General features: G+C 46.5%; 3 protein-coding genes across 8 annotated transcripts in view; 1 reads left to right on the top strand and 2 right to left on the bottom strand.

The window, feature by feature from the left end:
* Positions 1-423: 423 nt before the first annotated feature.
* On the bottom strand, positions 424-2,675 carry TAF13 (TATA-box binding protein associated factor 13). Its single transcript, XM_051641392.1, has 4 exons — positions 2,624-2,675; positions 2,360-2,438; positions 1,732-1,829; positions 424-1,284 (listed from the first exon to the last, which is right to left on the bottom strand). Exons 1-4 carry the CDS (start codon positions 2,648-2,650, stop codon positions 1,114-1,116), a joined length of 375 nt encoding a protein of 124 aa, XP_051497352.1. The 5' UTR covers positions 2,651-2,675; the 3' UTR covers positions 424-1,113.
* A 3,527-nt stretch (positions 2,676-6,202) lies between these two features.
* Positions 6,203-11,347, bottom strand: GTPBP8 (GTP binding protein 8 (putative)). 2 transcript variants are annotated; one of them, XM_051635881.1, is made up of 7 exons: positions 11,019-11,347; positions 10,801-10,899; positions 10,292-10,422; positions 9,843-9,942; positions 9,302-9,420; positions 8,739-8,865; positions 6,203-8,146 (listed from the first exon to the last, which is right to left on the bottom strand). In XM_051635881.1, the coding sequence occupies exons 1-6, from the start codon at positions 11,298-11,300 to the stop codon at positions 8,781-8,783; spliced, it is 816 nt and encodes a 271-aa protein (XP_051491841.1). In that variant the 5' UTR covers positions 11,301-11,347; the 3' UTR covers positions 6,203-8,146; positions 8,739-8,780. The 2 variants fall into 2 exon arrangements, with proteins under 2 accessions (XP_051491841.1, XP_051491833.1); XM_051635873.1 differs by having other exon boundaries at positions 6,203-8,143.
* A 54-nt stretch (positions 11,348-11,401) lies between these two features.
* Positions 11,402-22,760, top strand: part of CD200R1 (CD200 receptor 1) — a 75,525-nt gene continuing 64,166 nt past the window's right edge. For 2 of the 5 annotated variants that reach the window (XM_051609781.1, XM_051609734.1), the window contains exons 1-4: positions 11,402-11,783; positions 15,077-15,340; positions 16,309-16,359; positions 16,456-16,764. In XM_051609781.1, the coding sequence (XP_051465741.1) occupies positions 15,202-15,340; positions 16,309-16,359; positions 16,456-16,764 (499 nt within the window). In that variant the 5' untranslated portion in view covers positions 11,402-11,783; positions 15,077-15,201. Of the gene's footprint in view, positions 11,784-15,076; positions 15,341-16,308; positions 16,360-16,455; positions 16,765-17,519; positions 17,772-18,803; positions 18,907-19,707; positions 22,271-22,760 lie in introns of those variants that run through there. The other 3 variants (XM_051609772.1, XM_051609743.1, XM_051609753.1) reach the window with 3 other exon arrangements.

Genomic DNA, 22,760 nt, shown 5'->3' with positions numbered 1-22,760 from the left:
TGCTGCTGCTTAGAACAAAAGACTTGCTGCCACTTTGCCAAGGAAGTAGTCTTACACACTTTCTTCTGTGCTGATTGTATAGAGGACAGCCCTGTCTTCCAGTATTACTGCTGTTCAGCATTTAATAACCTTGTCCTGAGATAGGGTGCTAACTGCACCTATTGCCTCTGAGCTGCTCCAGAAATAGGGAAAAGCACAGCTGTGGCCTGCAACTGTAAACACCTGACTGGTCAACATCTCTCACTGCTCTGAAATCTTTTTAATTCAAGTAAATTCTGCCTGCTTGGCTATGTAAGGCACGGAGCAAGATGTACTACTGAAGTAATGTTGGAACAAGCCATGTGTCTAGTGCTTTCTGCCAGGCTCTTGCTTGTAACTAATCTCAAGATCACCAGGAAATACTAAGAAAAAAAAGTCTCAGAATGAAGAACAGGAATCTGCTTTATTGTAGAGCACCTGCCTAATGGGCTGTATGTGCAAGTAAATCAGTTAAGTTCCCTTTCTGAAGCTTAATATTGGTGGAAAACGAGAGAGCTCTGCCCACTGGGACAGAAGAAAAAAATAACCTTCCTAGCCAATTAAGTGCTAAAAAATCTCTATTATGCACTTCACGTGAATTAGTCAAGGTAAGTTTAGTTACGAAGAGTGGGCACAAACTTAAAATGTTTTATTCATAGAGCATACACCAAGCTAAGAGCAAAACTTCCATAGTAGTTTGCCTTTGAAAACTTTGTCCAGTTAATTAGGATCTATTTTCTAGGTCTCCCACTGTGGGAATACCTAGTGATAACTGAAATACTTGTAGAGAATCACCCAGCATTAGCCCTCTCAATATGTGATTCAACAGAGGCCTACTTCAGACAGACTTTCTGCCATTACCAAAATCTTTAGAGCTCTTTTCTCATTCCATAAAATGGTATAAACATACATAAGTATGCCACATACAGTCAGATAACATTAAGCTGCTTGAGTACTTTTCAGAAAAGGCTGGGACCGAGGGCAGACACCCCAGCAGTGACCTCCATCCTGAATAACCCCTCCAAACAACACGATGTTCCTTCCTCTTGGGCAGCAGGTGCCCAAGTAATGCCCCAGTGCAGCCTACACACAGAATCAAGATCCGTAGTTCGCTTCATCAAAGGCCTTTCTGGCTCGTTTCAGTTCTTCGTTCATAGTTAGGAGGTCTTTAACTCTGGCAAACTTCCGGGGGTCCTTGCGGATGAGAAAGACAATGTCCTCAACCTGTACACGACCCTGCCGTCCGATTGACATGGCCTTGTGTGTCTGTTGAGAAGAGGAAAGTCAGCAGGGTTCCTTGGACCCTTCATTTTTCTAAGCAGTCAATTTGACTCTTACTTCCCCTGATTTTATAATCAAAGAGTAAGCAGTTGCAGGATCTGGGCAGCATCATCCCTGTCACCAGAGAATTTCCCAGAAAACCACAGACTTACATTGCTCTGCTGTGCCCAGCTGCCTGTCACTGTCCCACTCAGCACATACCCCCATGTACACACAACAGTAGTGGCATCAAAACTAAAGCCAGATTATATGTGGGACCCCCAGCCTGCAGAGTGCTTGGAGACAAACAGCATCAGGCAGAACTTGGAAGCAATGTGAGGTACCTGTATCACAGGACAGTTCAGGGCATTTTGGTGAGGGAAGGCAAGGCCAGCCTTTCTAAAGAAAGTATTAATGAGGGTGTTTTGACCATGCTGTCTAGAGCTGACTTACCATTTCTGTGATAAACTCTATTACCAGGTCCTCGAGAATGTCCACTGATTCTGTGTAAGGGTTCTGGTCATCCCCAAATCCATACATCATGCATCTTACTGCAGAAAGAAACACTCTGTGTGAGGCTTCTTTCACCCCTCCAGCACTGTCAACAACACATCTGGTTAGAGCTCAGCAGCCTAGACATTCGTGCCCCAGGTGCATGTGTCTGCTGGGCAGGACAATTCTTGAGCAGATGTATCAGAAATAAGCAGGCAGGTTATTAGCCAAAGCCTAATGCTGTGCATGCAGGAAAGCCCACCTGATGGCAGGCTCTTTAAACGTGCATCTAGCCCGCCAAGTGCTGAACACTGGCAGCGTGAGTGGCACAGTTAGGTTCGGCTGGTGCACCAGCAGTACTTTTTTGGTTGTGTTTGGTTTGGTTTTTTTTGGAGGGGGGGTGTCTACACCACGGCTTGTAGCCCTTTCAGCGAGGGCACAGAACGAAAGCCGCTGTTTTGCTGAGGAAAGCGTGAGGCCTGGGCCTCCACGGCTGCCTCCTCGGTAGCCTCAGCCGCCTTTGGGGCGGGACATCGCCCTCGCAGCCGCCGGGAGCCCAGGCAGGGCTTTCTGGCCCGGCTCGACTCACGTTCTTTGGAGAACAGCCTCTTCCTCCTGCCTTGCCCGCCGTCCAGGCCCCCTCCGGCTTCTTCCGCGTCTTCTTCAAACTAGGCGGGCAGAGCGAAGGAGAGGCCGCGCTCAGCGCCCGCGGCGGGGCGGGGCGGACACCCCTTCCCGCTGCCCTCCCCCCAGCCCGGGGGCGAGCCCCGGGCCCCCGCCCGCCCCGGGGCACAGGACGGGCCGCCCAGCCGCGGCTGCCGCGCGGGCCCTGCCGTCCTCCCGCCTCCCTCACCGGCACGTCCTCCTCCTCGTCTGCCATGGCCGCCGCCGCTCCCGGGGGCCGCGGGCCGGGCTTCCGCTTCCGCCGCCCCGCCCCTCGCCGGCCCGGCATGGCGGGGGCTGCCGCGGGGCGCTCGGTGCCGGCGGGGCCCCCGGGCTCTCCCGGGCTGGCCGGCCCTGCCCAGCGCGGCGGCGGTTGGGGCGGCCCGGGCGCCGCGGAGCGCGGGTCCCGCCGCGGAGGGGGCTGCTCTGCGGGCGGCGGGGCCCGGCGGCCCTGCCGGGGTCGGGGGGCCGGCGGTCCGTGACAGCCCGCCCCATGGAGCGCGGGGCCGGGAGGGCTTGTGGTTCGGCGCCGCGAGTTCGGGGCGGGGGTCGGCGCTGGTGCGCGGGGGTCCCCGGCTGCGGGCGGCCGGTCCCTCGCTGCGTGGGGCGGGCGCGGCTGGGGATGACTTCCCCTGGCCCCAAAGGGCCAGCACAGCGCGCCCCCCGAGTCCTTTCCCGTGTCCCGTCTGGCTCCTGGCGGCAGCTCCACGAAGGGAGGCGCGCTTCGGGCTTCCAGCCTCGAGCGGGTGCGCAAGGGAAGCTCGGGGGAGGTGCAGGCGAAGGAACTGGGCACAGAGCGGTTCCTTCAGTAGTGCTCTTTCCAGCTGGGCTGTGAAAGAAGGGCCTGTGCGTGCATCTTGCCTTTTAGCCTGTATGTGTGTTTAAGTTCCCTCCCAGACCTGCAAGAGCAGCGTTTCTTTGCAATTTGACAGCTAAGGGTTGGACAAGATTCATCCTCATCAGCTTGGACACCTGTTAGCGTTTCTTAATGTCTGGAGCTTTAGCAACGAAAAGTCTTATACTGTAAAAAAAAAAAAAAAAAAAAATCTTGTTTTTATTGCATTCTTTTAAAGTGGCTTACTGTACTCTTAATATTGCTGGTGAAGTGAACTCGAACCACTCCTTTAGAGTACTAGATTTAGAACAAATGCCCTCGTCATGCCTTGGGAGTCACATTGGGGAGCCACTAAGGAGGGAGTAAAAGCAGTATTTTTCTATTGGAATGGTCTTCAAAAGTTGTCCAGAACTATTCTTTTATCCCAAATGTTGTAAATGTTTTGGCCACCTGAACCATGGCTGTTACGGGCCAAAGATGTCAGCAGCACCTTCTGAGGGTGTGCAGACTGTCGTTGTGCTTGCCTTATTTACAGATCTATGTACCAATTCTTTCCCAAGGTTTGCAGATGATTGGTATTATTCCTTGCTTTTATTTTTTCCATCATGAGTTTCTGGAATTTCTGAAATGTCTCTTGTATTTGGGGGCTGAATACCAGGTTTCCCACATTATTATTATTTTTATTTTTTTTGGAAGAAAAAAAATCTCTAAATATCAGTGCAATGTTTTTTATCGTGTTTGAGCACAAAGGCAGTTGTGGTTCTGAAGTCCTACTGAAGCTACATGGGTCTTGATCTGAATGCATTTGTTTTGTCCTGTTAAATAATATTTCCAAAGCGTGCAATAGCTTCCATCTTTTAAACGTTGTTGTTAGTTGTTAAGATAGTTTTGCTGAGAAACACAAGTTTCTTGTGCCTGTGTCAGGTTTTGCTTTTAGAAAAAAATTTCCAGGAAAATCCATTATGTCTCCAGCAGGAGGCTCACTCTTCTAGGGTAATAAATGCCTCGCTAAATTTGAACAAACGTTCTTCTTTAGGAGGCTGAAAAAGAAGGAAAAGCTGAGGTGCAGACACTGGAGAAACAAAAACATACCGGAGAGTAGATTCTGAGTTTTGATGAAGCACTGAAGGATCCCAAGGAATGAATTCGAAAGAGGTGAGCACAGCACCTTTCGGTGGCTGAGTCTAAATTGCTTTCCCTGAGGGATCTCAGGGCTGGTGCCATCCCAAGACACCACATTTGGTGCTTCTATCAGCGGCAGCAGTCCAGCAGTGCTGTATTCATCATTCAGCTGGTGGAGAAAAACTTCTTGGGGAACAGCATTAGCAAGAAGAGTGCTAAGATTTATTCCCTGCCCCTCACCCTGCCTTATTATTGGCATAATATGTTCTCCATCATTCTCAAAGTTTTTCAAAGAAAATACTGGTTTAAGTAGCTACCTCTGTGCAAGTCGCGGATTTATTGTCTCGTATAAATTTTTTAAATGTGCCACAAGGTGCACAAATGCCACTGTAGATTATTAAAATACAAAAATGTGAACTAACTTCCCTGAAAAAATCTGCTGTATATTTAACTAAACAGTTCATGGCTGCTCAGTAATTACCTTATTGAGCAAAGCAGTCTTCTGAACTTATATGCTTAAAAGTAGACTAGTTATATCTGAAGTAGTTAGAGATCAAGTATTTAACAAGTGTTTGGGACAGTGTTAAAATCAATCTGTGCACACAGGCTTAATGCTGTGGCTAGTTCTTAGATCAAATTGGCAGTTACCAAGCCCAGTGTTGAAGTCACTTGTGCAGGTTAAGGAACGGCTGCTTAGTTTACCTTTTATTGGTGGTCGTTTTAGATATGAAATGGCTGTAAATGCATCAGAATAAAAGGAATTTGCAGGACTTGCTGTAGTACATTATGGAGAGGCTGGCTGTAGAGGTAAGTCATGACTTTCAATTTATCATCTGTTAGTTTTTACTTTGGGATGTAACGTAAGATCAGTTTGTTTTTATTTCTGTTCCTTTCCTCATTGTGTGCCCAGTTTGTAGCACAGGAAAAAAGCCACAATTTATTCCTCCCTCCTTTGCCTCTTTTTGTAGATGGGTTCTGGTCTTACTCAGTTTCCAAAACATTTAAGCAGGGAAGCAATGTAAAAAGCTATACGTCTCCCTGGGTTTGTCCCTGCTTGCACAGAAAAAGCTGCAGCTTCTCTGTAAAATACAGTATCACGTTATAGCTGGGATAAGCAGGTAGTAATCTCAAGCTTGAGTAGGATTAGCCAGTGATAAAGACTGGAAACCATAGCTGCTACTAGAATTCTGGTTCCTCTCTTGCCAGAAACTTTGATAGCTGAGGTAGCAGCATCCTGCTTCTCATCGGCAGCCATCCCACTTAATGGAAAATGAATTGTCTGTATTCAACCCTTGGCATGTTCTCTTTGGCATCCAAACTTTGTTTCGTGTGGTACCAAAGAGCTACTAATACATCCAAATTCTGAGCACAGGATGAAAACAATGCTGAGCCTGAGGAACAAGACTTTAGACAGGAGTGAAAGAAGCCAATATTGAAACAAGCTTCAGAGTGACAGTAAACCAGAGCTCTTTCTGTCTTTATTGCATGTTGCCTCTCTGTGTAAATGCCTCAGAGAGGCTAATTCTGAAATGTCTATCTGCTATGAAAAAAACCTTTGCTTTTTAAAATAAGCCAAGATAGCTGCTTAGGTTGCTTCATTAATATTAATAGCATTATTTACGTAGTAGCTGGACAAGGTCCCTACTAAAATGCCTTTTACACTATAGTGACTCTAGGGGACTGTTGCAAGAATATGGCCAAAATACTGGCTTTGTAGGGCTGGGGTTATGGTGACAGACTAGATCAGACATTGTAGAGGAAGAAAGAGGAGAAAGTGCTGCTGAAAGACCAGACAAGATGCACAAGGTAAAATCCTTTTCCTTAGAAGCCTGTATTCAGTATCAGTTCTGTAAGTAACAGCTGCAGAAGAGGCAGAGCTTTACAAAGCAATGCTGGGTGCCTGTAGCATGGTGTATGTACTGCAAACAATTTAAGACATTAAAAGCATTTAAAACTGAAGTGATCTCTGCTGCTTCAGTGTGCTGCCAGGCCCACCAATGAGCAATGAGTAGGGGAAAAGAAAGGGAGACTCTGTGTGTCCCAGGCCTAAGAAAGTACAATTCCTCAGTCAGCAACACAGCCAGTTCCTTAAAAACTTGGCAAGGAAATCTACTAGTGTGTCAGATGCCTGTTTACCCAAAGCATGTTCCCATGAAGGCACTTAAATGTAAGTTTTAATCATAGAATGGCTAGGGTTGGAAGGGACCTGCCTTTAAGATCCTCTCATTCCATGCCATGGGCAGGGACACCTCTAGATCAGGATGCTCAGAAATTTACTATCTTACCTGTCCCAGGAGCACTGATCTGTGTGTAACAAACTGTGGCATTATCTCCTGCAGATGGCTGAGCACAATGCAAGAGTTATTCCAGTATCTGAAGCATTTGTGAATGAAGATTTTTTGGCCAACACAGCAGAAAAACCAGATATGGCCAGAGGTGAAGCTTGTTCTTCAGGATAAGGCTGTGCCTGCTGTTTCTAGCACAGCTGTAAGAAAATGTATGGCCTAGCTCCATGTGGCTTCCACTAAGGTCACCTCAAGGCAACTGTACACACACACAAGGATCATGGGGTCCAATTCACAATCTGCTGCCATTTCAAAGTGCTTTTTATACAAATGGATTTACCAGACATATTGTATTAATGTATTTAAGTGATTAATAAAATACTTTCTCACACTATAAGGGGTTTTGTTCTGAAGGGGACTAAAAACAGAACTGCACTTTCTTCACATATGCAGGCTTATTTTCAGAGGCTCTTCAGTCAAGACTGAGACCTTGGAAATGACAGCCTTGGCAAGACTGATACTTTTCGAAGACCCTGGTTTTAAGATACTAAGAAAACATTATTCCTGAAGTGTTCACTTGCACCTGTTCCAACTGTCAAGAAACTACTGCACTTTGCCCTAGGATCAAGCATCCCATGGGCTAGTTTGCTCTGGAGCATTCTGGGATTAGAGGTAAAATATTAAGAGCATTCCAAGTTTGATCTCTGCTAAGATACGGAAGCTAGAGATCCAGATCTTCTTACTCCATTCCTCACACCCCCACTTCTTACGTGTATGCTGAAAACACACCTCACCTAATATCTAGTATAAGAGTTACAGGAAATTCCATAATGAAAGAAAACACTAGAAATACCACCTTGTCACCCTGAGAGTGGTTCACAAAAGATTTGCCCCTTCTTGAGATTTAAACACTTAAGTAACTTTGACAACCACATACCCACATTTGGCAATGTTAAGACATGACAAGACTGACAGAGTTTGATACAGGCACTTAGTAGCTGGTCTGAGTTCTCCAGCTAAGTTCTCCTGTACAACTGCTGCAGCTGATGACAGCCCTTTTTTCCAATTCTGTACCTGTAACTGGACAGTTTCAGGTGCTCTTAGCCAGATACAGCTGCTGTGGGACGCAGTTCTGTGAGCTACTACAACGCTCTTGAAGAGTTTGGGACATCAGTGTTGTGCTTCAGCTGCTGGGGTAGAACAGATAAAGGACAATGTGTCACCTCTGGCAATTCATCCGAGTGCAGCAGCAGAACTTGATGCTGGATTTAACACAGCAGGTGGATGCAGCACTGGTTGATGATGAAGTACTGAAGGAAAGAGCTCCCCTGGACATCAGTCTTTTATTCCATTCTGTTTCAAGCCAACAGTGATCAAAAAGTAGACCCCACTAAAGATGTTTCTCCCTTCAACTACCTGGAACAGGACAACTTGGGGTACGCAAGCAAGGTGTGCCATCATGCTGCACCTGTTGAATGCACAATGGAGAAGAGTTAGAGAAGTAAACCACAAGAAGTCATGAACACACCTTCACAGACAACACGTTGGCTATTTCCACTTGACTGCCTTAGAGCAGGCAGGTTGCACAGATGCTGGTTTTTGGCCCCCACTACATAAGCTGAGAGAAGTAAACCTCTGTGTATCATTCTATTCAACCAGGCAAGTACACTTTGCTTAATGTTAGGGCTTTAGTTTTCCTTTTCTTAACTAAGTGCCTTTTTATTAATGAGACTAGTAGTCTATCTCTGGTGTCCTAAATACAGCACAGCTTCAGCATGCAGTGGTAGCTTTCTGAACATTTAGCTGGAGTGAGAGGAAATGTTGCATTAAAACTTAAGTTTATCTTTGGAGAGTCTCTTGTTTTTTCTCTCCTTAGTACAGTCATACAGGTTTTATAAAATAGTTTTATAATAACCTGGATTCACTCATTGATGAATTCATTAACTAAAAGGCTTAGTCTCACAAATATTAATTTATCCAAATTTTTCTACAAGTTTATCCAAAAACAAATTCTAGTACCTCAGGTTATTTACAACAAAAATCCAGACCTCTGGTTTTGGTACCTTTTGTTCTGGACAAGTCAAGCAGATCAGGAGCCAATCTTTTCAGCTGGCTTCTACAGTAGGCAGGTTTCCAGTAACATGGGCTACAAAACACCTTAGCAAGTGAATGCCTGAATACTCTACAGAACTGTGAAAACAAAGGTGTGGATGATTAGTGCCAGAGGCTGCTGTTGTCCTAGAGCAATACCGACAAACCCTGGTTGTATTAAGTTAGATGTCCCACAGCACAGTGCAGCCTTGGTAAGCACTTCAGCTATGTCATCAAACAGTTTCAGCTTGCTGCTGTTAACACCACTCCAAATAAAATGGCAAAGCCCATCAGCAGGCAGCATAGGGACTGCTGCCCCCCTCAGAGAAAGGCCAAAGGAAGAAGCAGCCTTGAAAGCTGAACTTCACTCATTGGCAAGGGAGAGGGAAGAAGATGATAGGCGTTACCCCACCAGCAGCCCAGCACCCTCCATCCTTGGGGCAGAGAGAAGGGCCACTTCTACAGCAGACAGGTAGTTTGCTGTGGTGCAAATCATCACCTAAAAGGAAACAGCGGCAATGGACAAGAGCTTTACCTGACCAGAAATAGCTGAGGAAAGCACCCCTGAGTTTTTTCCTTTATGAAATCCTGGATCTCCAGTACGTTCTTTAACAACAGTCCCCTGGAAGCTCGGTCAATTTTTGTTAACACCATCTGCATGGATCCAGAAAGGGAGGATTAAAAGGGGACAATAAGATTATTTTGCTGCTAGCCTGAACATTTTAAGAGTCCTGGACCATTCTGCAAGGCAGGCTGAAAGCTCTGGCTCATATACTGGGGAAAAAATGCTATAATACAGTTCACTGAAATGCTTCTAGAGCCTGCATAAGGAGTAGACCTTTTCAAACTCCTCAAGCTGAGCACTGAAAAAAAAAGTGTCTATTCAATAAATCAAGCAAAAAATCCCTTGAATCCCACTTGCCCCCCTCACACATTTTAGGCCTATTTTATTAACAATAAAGGGAAAGGGAGATTACTATTTAGGCACGACAACTTGCGGAAGATCAGGTAGAGAGAACGTACCCTTATAGATTACCTGTAGCTTATAACCAACACAATAAAGAAGCATTACCTACCACGTAAGGAATCCCAAACTCTTCCAGCATCTCTACTGCTGTATGATCTGTTCTCTGGAGTCCTACTACACCATCAACTAATAGAAAAGTCCTCTTCAAGCTGACAGAAATACAAGCAAGAGTAATCACTGCCGTTATTTCACGCCCGTCCTGCTACTTCCAAATTCATAAGCAAGAACAAGTAACACAGGATATGGAGATAGAAGGAGCCAAGAAATGCCACGTATAGAAGCTGAAGGTCAGCATGGAGCAGCTTCTCAATCTTTTCTGCTGTTTTGACCTGTCTGAGCATGAATGAATGACACCACAGAGATTCCCAGTGAAATTACATCAGAACTAATCAATACTACCCCTAGGAGTATCTCCCCCTCCTGCGTTTTTTCACCTAATGACATGACACTGGACAGAAGTGTCTGCCTTTGCTCTGTGGAGGTACTGAAGTCCCTTACTTGTGCCGCTCCTGCAGATAGGCCTCCACCATCTCCACGAAGTCTTGCGGGGCACGGTAGCCGTATCCTGGCATGTCCACCACAGTAAAGTACTTCCCTACTTTGAAGAAATTAATCTTCTTGGTGTGGCCCTGGGGGAGAGGATTGAGGCAAGATGAAGGAAGGGAGTGGTATTAAAAAGTTGCTTTAGGCAGTGGACAAGGAGATCCCCGCTCCCCCCCAGCCTCCTAAGAAGGCTGCAAAAACGCTACTGTTGTTTTAAGCTGTCTAGTCTCCTGGTAGCAATCCTATGTGGCTCTGTCCTTACAAGATCTTTACATCCTGTCTGCTCGCCTTGTACAACTCCTGTCTGGCACAGGTGCCTGCCCTGGCTGAAGAGCAAGGCCAGCACTAGGTGTGAGCAAGCAGCTGCTTCCAGTGACCCAAGAGCTTCTCTCCTCCTGCCCTGTCCTCTGGGCCGGAACCAGCTGCTGACCAAGCGGGAGGGAAGCGAAACACGTCTCACTCACCGGCGTTTTGGACACTCTGACCTCCACTTCTGGAGACAGCGAAAACAAGGCCCGGATCAAAGACGACTTCCCCACGTTGCTGCGGCCGATGAAGCACACCTGTAGCGGCAGAGCCTGAGGGAGCGTTCAGCATTCCCACCCCTCCCCACCTCCCCGGGGGCTCGGCAGCCGCTGTCCCCGCAGGGCCGGGGCCGGGGCCGGGGCCGGGGCGGGCTGACCTCGGGCAGGGCGGGCGGCGGGGCGTGGGCCATGCGGACGGCCGAGCTCACGTAGGCGATGGGGTGTTGGCGGCCGGACCTGAAGAAGGCCTCGGCGCGCTGCAGGGCGGCCAAGCCGGGCTGGAAGAGACGGAACCGCCCCGTGTCGACGCCGGGAGCCAGAGAGCGCTCCAGCTTCCGCAGCGGGAACACCAAGCCGGCCCGGCGGCTCCGCTCCAGCCGCAGCACCTGCGAGAGAGCGGCCAGCGCCGGCGGCGAGCGGCCTGCCCGCGGCAGCGGCATCGCGGCGGGGCTGGGGGGGGTCCGGGCCGGCCCCGGAAGGCGGCGGGGCTGGGGGCGGGGAGGGAGCCCAGCCCAGCCCGGCCCGGCCCGGCCCGGCCCCGGAAGGCGTTGGGGCCTCGGTCCGCGCCGTGCTAGGCAGCCTTCCGGGAGCTGCTCTGATGTTCCGCCTGAGACGCCGGCGAGCGTGAGGGTGCTGGGGAGAGCTGGCTTTGTTCACAGCCCTCTCTCTTTAAGGCCCTGTCAGGCTGGGCGGTTTTAATGAGGAGAAATGGAAGAGCTGGCCAGGCCAGGCAGGACCCGTCTAGCCTGGCGCTGAGCCCGGTTCCGAAGCGGTAAGGGAGGGAACTTCTGTCCTCTTAAGACCAGGCCAGCCAGCAACACGCGTGTTTCTCAGAGTTACCTGAAAATCGTCTGTAGCCAGGCAACCTTTCGCTGGAAAGCATAAGCTGCTTCTTAAATGTAGGCTCCGTGAAGCATTTATTGGTGAGTGGAAACCTAGGGGGAAACAAGCCTGTATTCTACCTCAGTCCTATAAATTAAGGCCTCTTGACGTCTCCTTTGTTTTGCAGCCAGGCAGTGCTCAAATGCGTGCGGCTCAAGACAGACCACAATCACGAGCTGTGCGTGCTTAGCAGGGTGCTCCCAAATAAGTCTGTGACCACCATGTGTTTCCAAACCAGTGTGAAATGTACAGAGCAGGCCTCTCTCCTGTCACCCCTAGTGATGCAAATAACTGTGGGTAAATGGAGAAAGAAGAAAAAAAAAAAAGCAGCAGAAGAATAAACATTTCAAGAATTACTTCAGGAACACTGCTTGAGTTTCTTTAGAGGTAACACAGAAACCAAATTTAATGGAAATGTGTGGTGAATCTAGAATAGAAAAAGCACACTGGTTGGTGGTGATGCTTGTAAACACTCCAGCAGGCAGTTTTCCACATTTCTGTGCTGCACTGTGACATGCAAAACAGAGGAAGTGTTCTTAGGTATTTTTACCTCAACATCGCACACAGCTCACTGCTGCTGGCAGCAGACTTGCCTGTTGAAATAACCCCTACAGTAGTTACCCTTACCAGGCATTTGTTCTCCAGCACATCATTCCCAGCACAGCTGGCCAGAGATAGCAGAAAAACCAACCGGGCCATTTAACAGTACATCTGCAGGTGTGATGATGTGGACAGAGGTGCCCAGTTCACAGGCTTGTGCCCCAGCCACTAATTAAGTGTCACTTTTTACAGGAATAGTACTTACGCAGGTGACAGGAACAAATTAAAATGGCATAGGGCTTTTGGAATACTTCTAATTTTAGCAAATCAGAAGATCAGAACTGTGCATTTCAGTGGAAGGTGTTGGTTTTTTGTTGAGTTTTTTCTTCTCTGGGCCAAACTGCAGTCTAGGTTTTATGTGGGCAGACTGTACAGAGACTGCAAATGGCAGGTTGCTGTGGGCAGAGCTGGTAAAATATCAGCATTTAAGCCTGCTTTGTAAAACAGTGCAGTGTCAAAGAAAAAAACCCAACAAACCAAACAGGCCCAAACAATATATTTCCTGCTACAAATTTCCAAGCAAAGTACCAGTTGTATGCGAGCACCTAGTGTCACATGGCTTAGATCCCACAGCATACCTTTGTTTTGTTTAAAATAATAATCTAGAAATGTCATCTTGTTACCTCATCACTTTGAGATTGCCCTTTTTCAGCACAATTAAGTTTTTGTGGGCTTAGCATCTCAAGGCCATCACACAGCACAGTTCAGGGGTACTGATAGCTCACATAGGCCATAGTTCTGTGATTTCTGTTTTAAGAGCTGGTGGGGATGGTCTTGTTCTGTCCCTTGCAGACCTACAATACATTGGCTCAGGTTACAGTATTCTCTAATGTTCTGTCCCCAAAGCATTTCTGGTGCAGGCAAAGTCCTGATTTTATAATTTATAATTCCAGTAATAGCATCAGCAAATGCCTTCCTCCTCACTACCAAAAGGAAATTTCCTAGTTCAGAAATTAGAAATGTTCCACCTGAAGGTTTAACAAAACTTGCCCCTCTAATACTAAAAAGCAACAATTAACATCCCTGAAAGTAATATGTTTTGAACATGATACAGCAAAACAAAACCAGTAACTTTTCAAGGCAAACGTTGTTACTTGCTTTGACCAGGAGATGGAAAGCGCAGCTAGAAGGTGGGCCCTGACAAAGAGCCTCAGAGGGGGACTGCACAGCAGCAGCAGCATGAAGCCAAAACTGTACTCTCTCAAGGGCTGAGCCACTAATAACCATTGAGCAACTAATTAGCGGCATGCTCTGAAACTCCCGGGAGGGTAGCTGAAACCAGCGCTTAGTACATCAGCAACTGGAGGGGAGGAGGCTGGGTCCCCCTGCTAGAGGTGTGATGTACATACAGGGCCCCTTAGCACTGAAGGACACTTAAAACCTGCTCCAGTGCTGGAGGTGGCTGGAGAACCACCAGGTCCAACAGCTCAGTTGTGTGGATCAGCTGCCTGGGGCACAACAGTGCTGGTCTTGCCACAGTATTACCATGCTGTCTGGTTCCAGCTCTAGCATCAGAGTGGGAGCTTGGGCTGCCAAAAATAAAACACACCCATCAATCCCGCCCTTTACCAAGTCACCCATACACAATCTTTCCAGTCCTCACAGTCATGCAATAAGTTGCTGTGCTGTGGCCAGACCGTGACCCAAAGATTCAAAAATCAAAAGGCTAATTAAAGAAACACAACCATGATTTTCCAGCCATCACCTTCACTGTCAGAGAACAAGGAGAATATTTAGCAGAAAAAAACACACCCAAAACTTTAGGTCTCACCCTAAAGACAACTGGACAAGGTTGCATCACATGCTGTAAGGAACTTTCCCTTTACATTTATCAGTTTTCCTCTCTTGTTTTCTAAAATGACTATAGATTCTTCCAGGTGTCTGGATGCATCATTCCCAATTAAATCCCAAGTGATTAGGACCCTGAAAGCTTAATATTTTCATGATTTAGACCATTATTTCTTGCACCCTCTGCCATTTAGTGCTGAGCTATGTCACCCACAGACTTTATGGCTGGAACTGTGGCGTGTCTCACACTGTAGGGATGAAAACGTGATCTTTGCATCTTGGACCTGCCTCTAAACATGAGAAATGATTGTTGCACTTAACCACCAAACCACACAGCACTGAAGCTGAAGCTGCATTGATCAAGGTGCAGGTAGCTGTCTGAAAGTGTTTGCAAAATGACCTTTAGAAAATTTGGCTCTAAACAAAATCCTGCAGCTCACCACTGGAACAAACTTCAGTGTTCACTTGTGTATGCATGGTGGAAACATAGTACCAGACCAGTTTGAAAAACAAACAAAGCAGTGGTACAAAAAAAGCAACCTTGACCTAACTGTCTGTAAGTGTACTTTTTAGCAGAGAAACAGAGCTACAATACAAATGTACAATGTACCTGCCCTCTCTGCAGGGGAGAAGTGATTGCCCATGCCTTTTAGAGAAAGGTCTTAGGCTGTTAGGTGTGTGGGGAAGGATAGAGTGGGGAGGAAGAGGAATTTGTGTTAAGAGATTTTTTGGAATATGGTGAGCATCCTATAAGGAGTAAGCTGAGAATATCCTTCCTCCAGTTTTTAGTGATGAAATTCTCACTGTGAGATCAGAACCAGATGAAAAAACCACACTGCTTAGGCTTTGTGCAAGTGCTGCTATGGAGCTTGTCTTCCCACAATAAGGCTATAGAGAAAGCCAATGGTCAGAAAGCAAACACCAACACCATTTCCTCTCTGCTCAGTAATTCTCAGCACAGAAAGCTCCGTGCTAGGAAGAAGAACCATCACCTCTTTGTAGCTGCACTGTGGGGCCCTCAGGAGCAGAGGAAGAGCAGTGACTTTGGCTGCTGAGGATCACTGGCAGAGGATGATGGGGAGCTCACAGCAAGCTGGATGGTGCAAGAAGCCTACATCACTCACAAGCACAAGAGCTACTTTGAAAGCTGCCAGGAAGACCATGTGCACTGTTGTTCTGCTCACCATCACTGTGGTCACAGGAGCTGGAGGTACAGAATTCTGACTGTACTTTAGTACCAACTCTCTATTAAGGGCAGAGGAAGAAAAGGAAGTATGTCAGAGTGATGTTTACTCAATTCTTCTTTGGGAAAGAAATCTAGGGCAATGGGCCTTTACAAATTGCTAAAGGGGATTTTTGATTGAAAAGCAATATCCTGCAAATCCGAACATTTCTAGATGCAACTAGATTTTTTCAGTTGTCAACCAACAAGATGTTGAACTTGAACTTTTCAATTATTTGATAATAATTTTCTTAAAGTATGATTATTTTTCATGATAACTAACAGATTTATTAAAAACCTGTTTGATGGGAGTTTTTCCAATCAGTCTGAGCACCTTATCAAGCTTTACTCTTAAGTATTGGTGACTTATCCTGACAAATGAAGTATACTGGGATTTTACAACACTAGATTCAGATGGAGGTTTTAATAAGACTTAATGGGAATGTTCTTTCCCCTTTCCAAATTCAGTTAAATATTTGGAAAAGCTAATTCCAAAAATGTGGGATCTGAAAATGCAGCTATAACTTTCTCCTCCCTACCCTACATTAATTACACAAATTATTGTTTTTCTTGTTTGTTTTTGTTATGACAGGTAAGGCAGGTAACAGGGAAGTAAACTTAAGTCTCTCAGGGATCTCTGCATCTAACAGCAAACAGGAATGTGTTTTCTTTCCAGTTAAATGTTATATTCCTCTACAATTGCATTCTCTCAGGCCAGGGAAACTGGTTTATATAAGCTTTGGAGTGGCAGGGCAGGAATTGTGCTTGACCTGATTAGGAGGGCTGCTTAAATCCAGAAAAAAAGTGGGCTGAATGGCTTCAAACATTCATTTTTTTCTGCTGTACTGGACAGTGATGTTGAGGGAAAAGCAACTTGAAAGATCTGCACGTAGAGATGGGCACTGTAGCTCATTCAGACTCTGCTTCATGGTTTTGTTATTTGTCCACTGTCCTAGGGAGAGAGGACCTTGCAGAGGGAGGTAATACCCTGGCCTGTAACAGTGCAGGTATTACTCTGGGAAGCACAGAGCAGAACTCCAAGGCTGTGAGTGACATCCCTGGGCACCTTTTCAGACATCCTTTTCCTTCTTTCTCTCCTTCAGAGTTCAAGAGAGTGTCAGTGACCATAGGTAAGAGCCCTGTGCTTATCTGCCCACACAAATCGAATATAGCCTGGGTAGCATGGAAAATAAGCCCCAAGGTTGGAGGCCCCTGCACCTTGGGATACAGAGCTGATCACAACAAGACAGACAGAACAAACTGCAGTGACAGCATGAACTGGAAATCCAGACCAGACTGGGATCCTGCCCTTGAGATACGGCAAGTGGGTATTGCCCATGAGGGAAATTACACCTGTGAAGTAGTAACAGTAGATGGGAATTTCCCCACGACATACCTCCTGAGTGTGCTGGGTAAGAGACTCCTTCCTCATTTTACAGTTCTCCAAAGGACCATGTCTGGGCCTGGACTTACAAAGCTCCTCTCCCACTGCACCTGGGAAAGCAGGCAGTAAGACGAGGAGCTTTCTTGCTGGGATAAAGTGTTATGCATTGTGCTGTGTCTCCCTTCTCCTTGTTTCCCAAAACTGATCTCCTTTCTGCTACTCCCTTTTCCACTGTCTATTTAGAGATGAGATGTGTGAAGCAATTTCCAATATACTAAAAGAGAATCCTGCCTACCCATCCTGTTATCCCATAGAATCCACCATTATTACATTAAGAGCACTAAAGCATGTGAGAGTAATACTTCCAAGTGCTGAGATATCCTGTTCAATATGGGATGTTCTTATCCAGACAGTAGAAGCAGACACATTTCCTCTTGTGCTGGCTTTCTGGTACATTTTATACCACATGTATGATGGCTGCTTAGGACATAAGTCTAATTCAGTCCTGTCTTTGGGATGATTCCCTACTGCAATATCCAAGGATACTGCCTCTGATGGTAGATGGCTGTGGAAACTCACCTGGATGGGGGAGAGTTATCCAAAAGAAAAAAAGAGGCACAACCTTTGTCTCTTGTGACTTTGGCCCACGTTGTTGCAATGGGAAGGCACCTCTAACCATGTTCTTGTCTTTTCCCTGTGTTCATTTTGGGTAGAGAACAAGAGCACCCGATCCCAGCAGCTGCAAACTAACTCCATGTATCTCCCCTTCCTGATGCCTTTCAGTCCCCCCCAGGCTGAGCCTGTACTGTGATGGCCACGGGAGCCACGTGTGCGAGGCAGCAGCAGGGAAGCCGGCTGCCTGGGTCTGGTGGGTCCCAGGGGGCAACTCCACCCCCAAGGAAGAAAGCCATGGCAATGGGACAGTGACTGTTCTCAGCAAGTTCACGGCCCACAACACCAGCATGACTAATGCAACCTGTGTTATGTTCCACCCAGCAGGGAACCAGAGCAAGTCCATAACTTGTCATCCCTCAGGTAAGCTCCTCTTCGTGTGTTCAGCCTTCATAATCCTGTTCAGCCCTCTCTTCATCCACTAAGACAAACATCAGTGGCACTAGCAGGATTGCAGCAAGAACTGTGCAACTGAGCTGAAGTTGCCAGGAAAAAAATTGTCAAGAGGAGAAAAGATAAACAAAAGTGCTGTCAGAACTGTAAAGTCCTCTGAAATTCTAGGAAAGGAGATGGATGTAGTGGTCTTCCCTGCCACAGACAGGAATAAATGGAAAGGCAGGTTATTTAGAAGTTCATGACATACAAAGGTGTCATCTGGGTGTGATCACCCAGATCTATGCATTGTAATCAGGTGGTACCATTATGTCTTGCTAATTGTTGGGTTGCCCATAGGTTGTGACAGGAAGACTGAAAGCCAATTTATAGCTTCCAAAGCAACATTTCCTCTCACTCCAGCTAAATGTTCAGAAAGCTACCACTGCATGCTGAAACTCTGCTGTATTTAGGACACCAGAGATAGACTACTAGTCTCATTAATAAAAAGGCACTTAGTTAAGAAAAGGAAAACTAAAGCCCTAACATTAAGCAAAGTGTACTTGCCTGGTTGAACAGAATGATACACAGAGGTTTACTTCTCTCAGCTTATGTGGTGGGGGCCAAAAAGACTGGATGGTAGATGAAGGCTTTAGGTGCTGAAGCTGAAAACGTTGCTGGAAAGTTCTGTGCAAACACATGTACTTCCCAGCAGTACTCAGCTGGAAGAGAATCAAAGCTGGAATTTGCTGGGATGCACCTGCAAGGCCTGCAGCTGAACTATGGGAGGTGGTGGGAGGAGAATCAACTTAGTGTCCATATAGCAAAAGCCACAGCTCCTCCATTAAGGGTAGGGGGTACATTGTTAATTCCCAGTTCTGTGCCCATGCTGTATTCCAGGTACCTTAGGTCATCCTCCAAAGTACAGTACAAATTGAGCATCAAATAAGCCATCCTGACAGAGGCCCAGGGTAAACAAATGGTCTGTGAGCTGTATCTAAAAGAGCAACTGTTTCTTTTTAGGGAACAGTGCATGGCTTCTGTCATGTGTCTTCAGCCTTGCTAGTCTCCTGGGCCTTCTCCTTCTGCTTGCTGTTCTGCAGCTCTGCATCTTCTGTGATAGCAGGTATGTATAGGACATGATACACAAACCCCTTTGGCCAGTCCTGGCAAGTTTAGAAGGGCTTCTGGTACTATTTCATGTCACGTGCAGTCACCTCAATCTGTCACAAACACATGCTCATGTGTTCAGTATGTGCCTATGGAGGTTTTTCCAAGGTCTGTCACACCACAGCTGGGGCAGAGAGGGAGGGAGGCTGTACGTGAGTGGTAGGGACCTGCCTCCTCCTGCCATACTTCTTTCAGAATAAAAAAATACAAAGGGAATGGTTAGTTTTTTCTACCCAGTTGAGAAATTTGAACAAAGATTGCCAGACTACGAAGAGTAAAGAGGCAGCAAAATACCTTTCTGAGCTTGGAGCCAGACTTTTGGTCCCTTTTGTTCTACTCCAAGGATGCCCAGGAAGGCAGGGCCAACATAGAAATGCAGGAAGTACTGCATGAGAGCAGAACAGGTCTGCTGTTGTAACTGCTCAGGAGTTCTAGCAGCTTGGCTGACTACTCCATCTGAGCTAGCCTCTCTGTCACAAGGTGCAATTGCTGCCCAGAGTTACAGTTCAAGCACCACAGAGGCAGAACTAACTACTGTGTTCAGGTCCCTTGAGTTCCATGCTTTGCTAGGGCTCTTGGTAGCTCTCTGTTTGGTACTGGCTGGAGCATGGCCAGCTCTGGTGTGCATTCATGTGAGATTACAGACATAGAGCCTTACGTATTTTTGTTTCTCTACCAAAGAAAGGGAGGGAATTCTGTTCTTTCTTTCCTAGAACAGCCTCATCCTCACACAGAGTGTCGGTGTTTCTTTTCTTAGGACAAAGAGAAACTAGTACAAGGCATCTTCCATCTGCAGAGCTGTGGGGGCCTATCTCTAACTCAGCACCTGAGCAGATAAAAGAAACTCCCAGTACCCTTCAGCCAGAACTGTGACACGAATCCAGGATTCACCGGTACCAAACTGCTCAGGAGAAAGAAGAAAACACCTGCAAGGCACCCTGTGTAACTCTGCAGAAACATGTCAGGGCAGGGCCTACCCGACCCTTGCAGCTCCATGTCAAATACACTGTATGCTAGTATTTAAGTAGCATGTCTCATACTATAAAATACATCAGAAGACATTTTCTTGCATACTGATGAACAGCAGCCTTCCCAGGATGATCACACAGACCTGAAACTAAATTTGAGCAACTCTCATTTTCACTGGAAGAATTTTGAAGTGTTTCACCAGTAGTTGCAAAAAAGGGAGAGAGAGAATATTTGAGCTTGAGAAGTTATTGCTCCTTGAAGCATAGGAGTTATTAGAATCCTGAGATCTTAGCCTCACACTCGTTTACCTCTTTGTGTAACCCAGAGAGCTGCAGCCCACAGAACACAGCTTTCTAATATTAATTTCTTTAAACACATCTTCCTGCTCCTGTCTCAAGGGAGCCCTGGAGTTTAATCTTTCTTTTGATGACACATTGCCACTACTAAGGCTCTAAACATAGCTGTGCCATCTCACTCCTCCATGTTCAGCAGAAATCGACATGTCATCTTTATTACTGTACAGAAGATGCTACTCCACACTGCAATGTGGCTGGAGACCTTTTACACCTGCTGCATTCCTTCAATTTGCTGAATGTCTGTAATGAGATATTAATGATATTCCTGTGAGATGTCAGCTTACATAAGGGTGGAAGTGGGAAGGTACTGCAGGAACACCTTTGCTAGGCATTGCTACCCTCTGTGCACTTCACATGTCAGGCCTTTGTACACTCTTCACATACCTTCCAGCCCCAGACTGTTTTGGTTTTGTTCTTGGTTGTTTTGTTGGGGTTTTTTTGGGGGGGTTGTTCGGTGTTGGGTTTTTTTTTGGTTGTTTGGGTTTTGTTTGTTTGGTTGTTGTTGGCTTTTTTTTTTTAATTAGCTATGCAATTTTTTGTTTTGGATATTAGTTACACAGATCTTCAGCTCTGAGCCAGCAATCTGGGCTTGGGGCATTAATATGGTACAGAGAAGGTAAAACACAAAAGCCAAGGTACTAAAGTCCTCTGGGCTTTGGGGGCTCTTTGGGGACTGCAAGCCTGCAAAAGTGTCTACAAACCTCAGCAGTTCTGAGGGCACCAATGACGCTCAGCCAGATTTATCAGCTGTGTTCTAGTGCCTTGTGCACACACACAAGGTTTAGGGCTTAGGGCTGACCAAAACCAGTGATTGACCAGGCCCCCAGACCAGAAGAATCCATATCTGAGGCTGTGAGATAGCATTGCAAGTTCAGGGAGGAAGAGATGATAGAGAACAGAGAACTCCATGGCTTCCACAAAGCTGGAACATGATCCTGATCTTTGTGGGTCATTCACTGCCACTACCCATGACTGACCAGATCTCAGTCTATGTGAGCCTCATTTCACATCTGAACCAAATCCTGAAGGTTATAGGGCCAAAACCTCACTTCAACTTCAGCAGTAATAATAAAAAAAATATCAAGCTTTTCAATCTCAGCACACTAACATATAGAGCTGCTTTCTAGCTTTATACAGAAAAGGAAATGTCACATCACTGCACTTTCTCCCTCATGCAGCTTTTCTACCACTACCTCACTGCCCCTCACCCTGTCCTGGTGCAGCTGATAAACTGGTGTAAATCACTGCCTGGGGTGGTTTCTGCAGAATGACACCTGCAGGATGCAGACAAGATTTCTGCTTGGCACAGCAGAAATTGCTCTTTTCACAGTTACATACAGAGCCCCATTCTGTCCAACTGTTGTCACACGTGGCTGTTCGGTCACAGCAGAGTCTGAACTCTGCAGAGCTGACACACAGCAAACTCAAAGGCAAGAGCTAGAAGAATATACAATTCAGAGGCTAACAATATTAGTGCTAATTCTTCTTGGTCACCTAACTGTTTTAGCAAAAGCTCAGCAAGCAGAAAACCACACTGACTTTACTTGATATTTGTAACTATCCTGATAACGGAGTTCCCACAGTGCACGTCAACTGACTGCACGCAAGTTGATCCTGAGTTGATACTCAGCTAAGTCTCATCTCTGCAGCAGCTGAGCCAGCGTTGAGCAGCTACACATGCAAACCAATGTGCAAACATGTGGCTTCTCCAGCAGCAGCCTCAACACCCACAAAGCTGCGCTCTGCTTGGCTCTTACTAAGGACTTTATAGGCAAGGGGAGTACATGGAGAAGATTCATCTTCCTTTCTTCACAAACTGCAGGGCAAGTCAAAATTTCAGAAATATCAACAAAGATGTGCCCTAGGTTAACAACAGCCCACCAGTGTTGGCAGTATTCAGGATGTGTTCTTATTGAGCTCTACTAAATACATTTATTTTCCTTTCCCCCAGATTACTCAGGTCTCCAGCCAGAAATAAAAATACCTGACATCCTTTGTTGCAGTTTCCATTCAAATGGCTCAGTCTCTCTGTCCTCCAGCAGGGATAAAAGAGATCAGACTCATGTACCAGAGCACACAAAGTTCTGTAACCAGCCTTGCCCCTGCTCCTTGGTCTATTTACTCTCAAAGCCATCACAAAGCCTTCTGCAGGAGGCAGGACAAAGCATGTATCTCTGAAGGTATTGTGGTCTGTGGGTGTGGGGAACGGTCCATCTTCTCTCCCCCCACGTAAGACTAAACAAAATGCCTTTCAAGCCAGCAAAGCAAGAGGGGCGTCTTTTTACTGATTTAGCCAAGGACAGACTGGAACAGGCCCCTTGCTCTACCAGATAACTCCACAGCAAGAAAAACAGCACAAGGGTTACGATAACTGGCAGAAAAATGGACAACAGGTTAAAGATGCCTCTGACAGAGCACGTACCTGGCCAGTGCTAACTGGCTAGTTTGAACAGTGGTACCACTCGAACAGTAATTTCTGATCTAT

This window comes from Apus apus, chromosome 1 (assembly GCF_020740795.1).
Source record: "Apus apus isolate bApuApu2 chromosome 1, bApuApu2.pri.cur, whole genome shotgun sequence".
Taxonomy (NCBI): Eukaryota; Metazoa; Chordata; class Aves; order Apodiformes; family Apodidae; genus Apus; species Apus apus.
The sequence above is the reverse complement of the archived record's forward strand: the minus strand, read 5'-3'. Positions and strand labels throughout refer to the sequence as shown.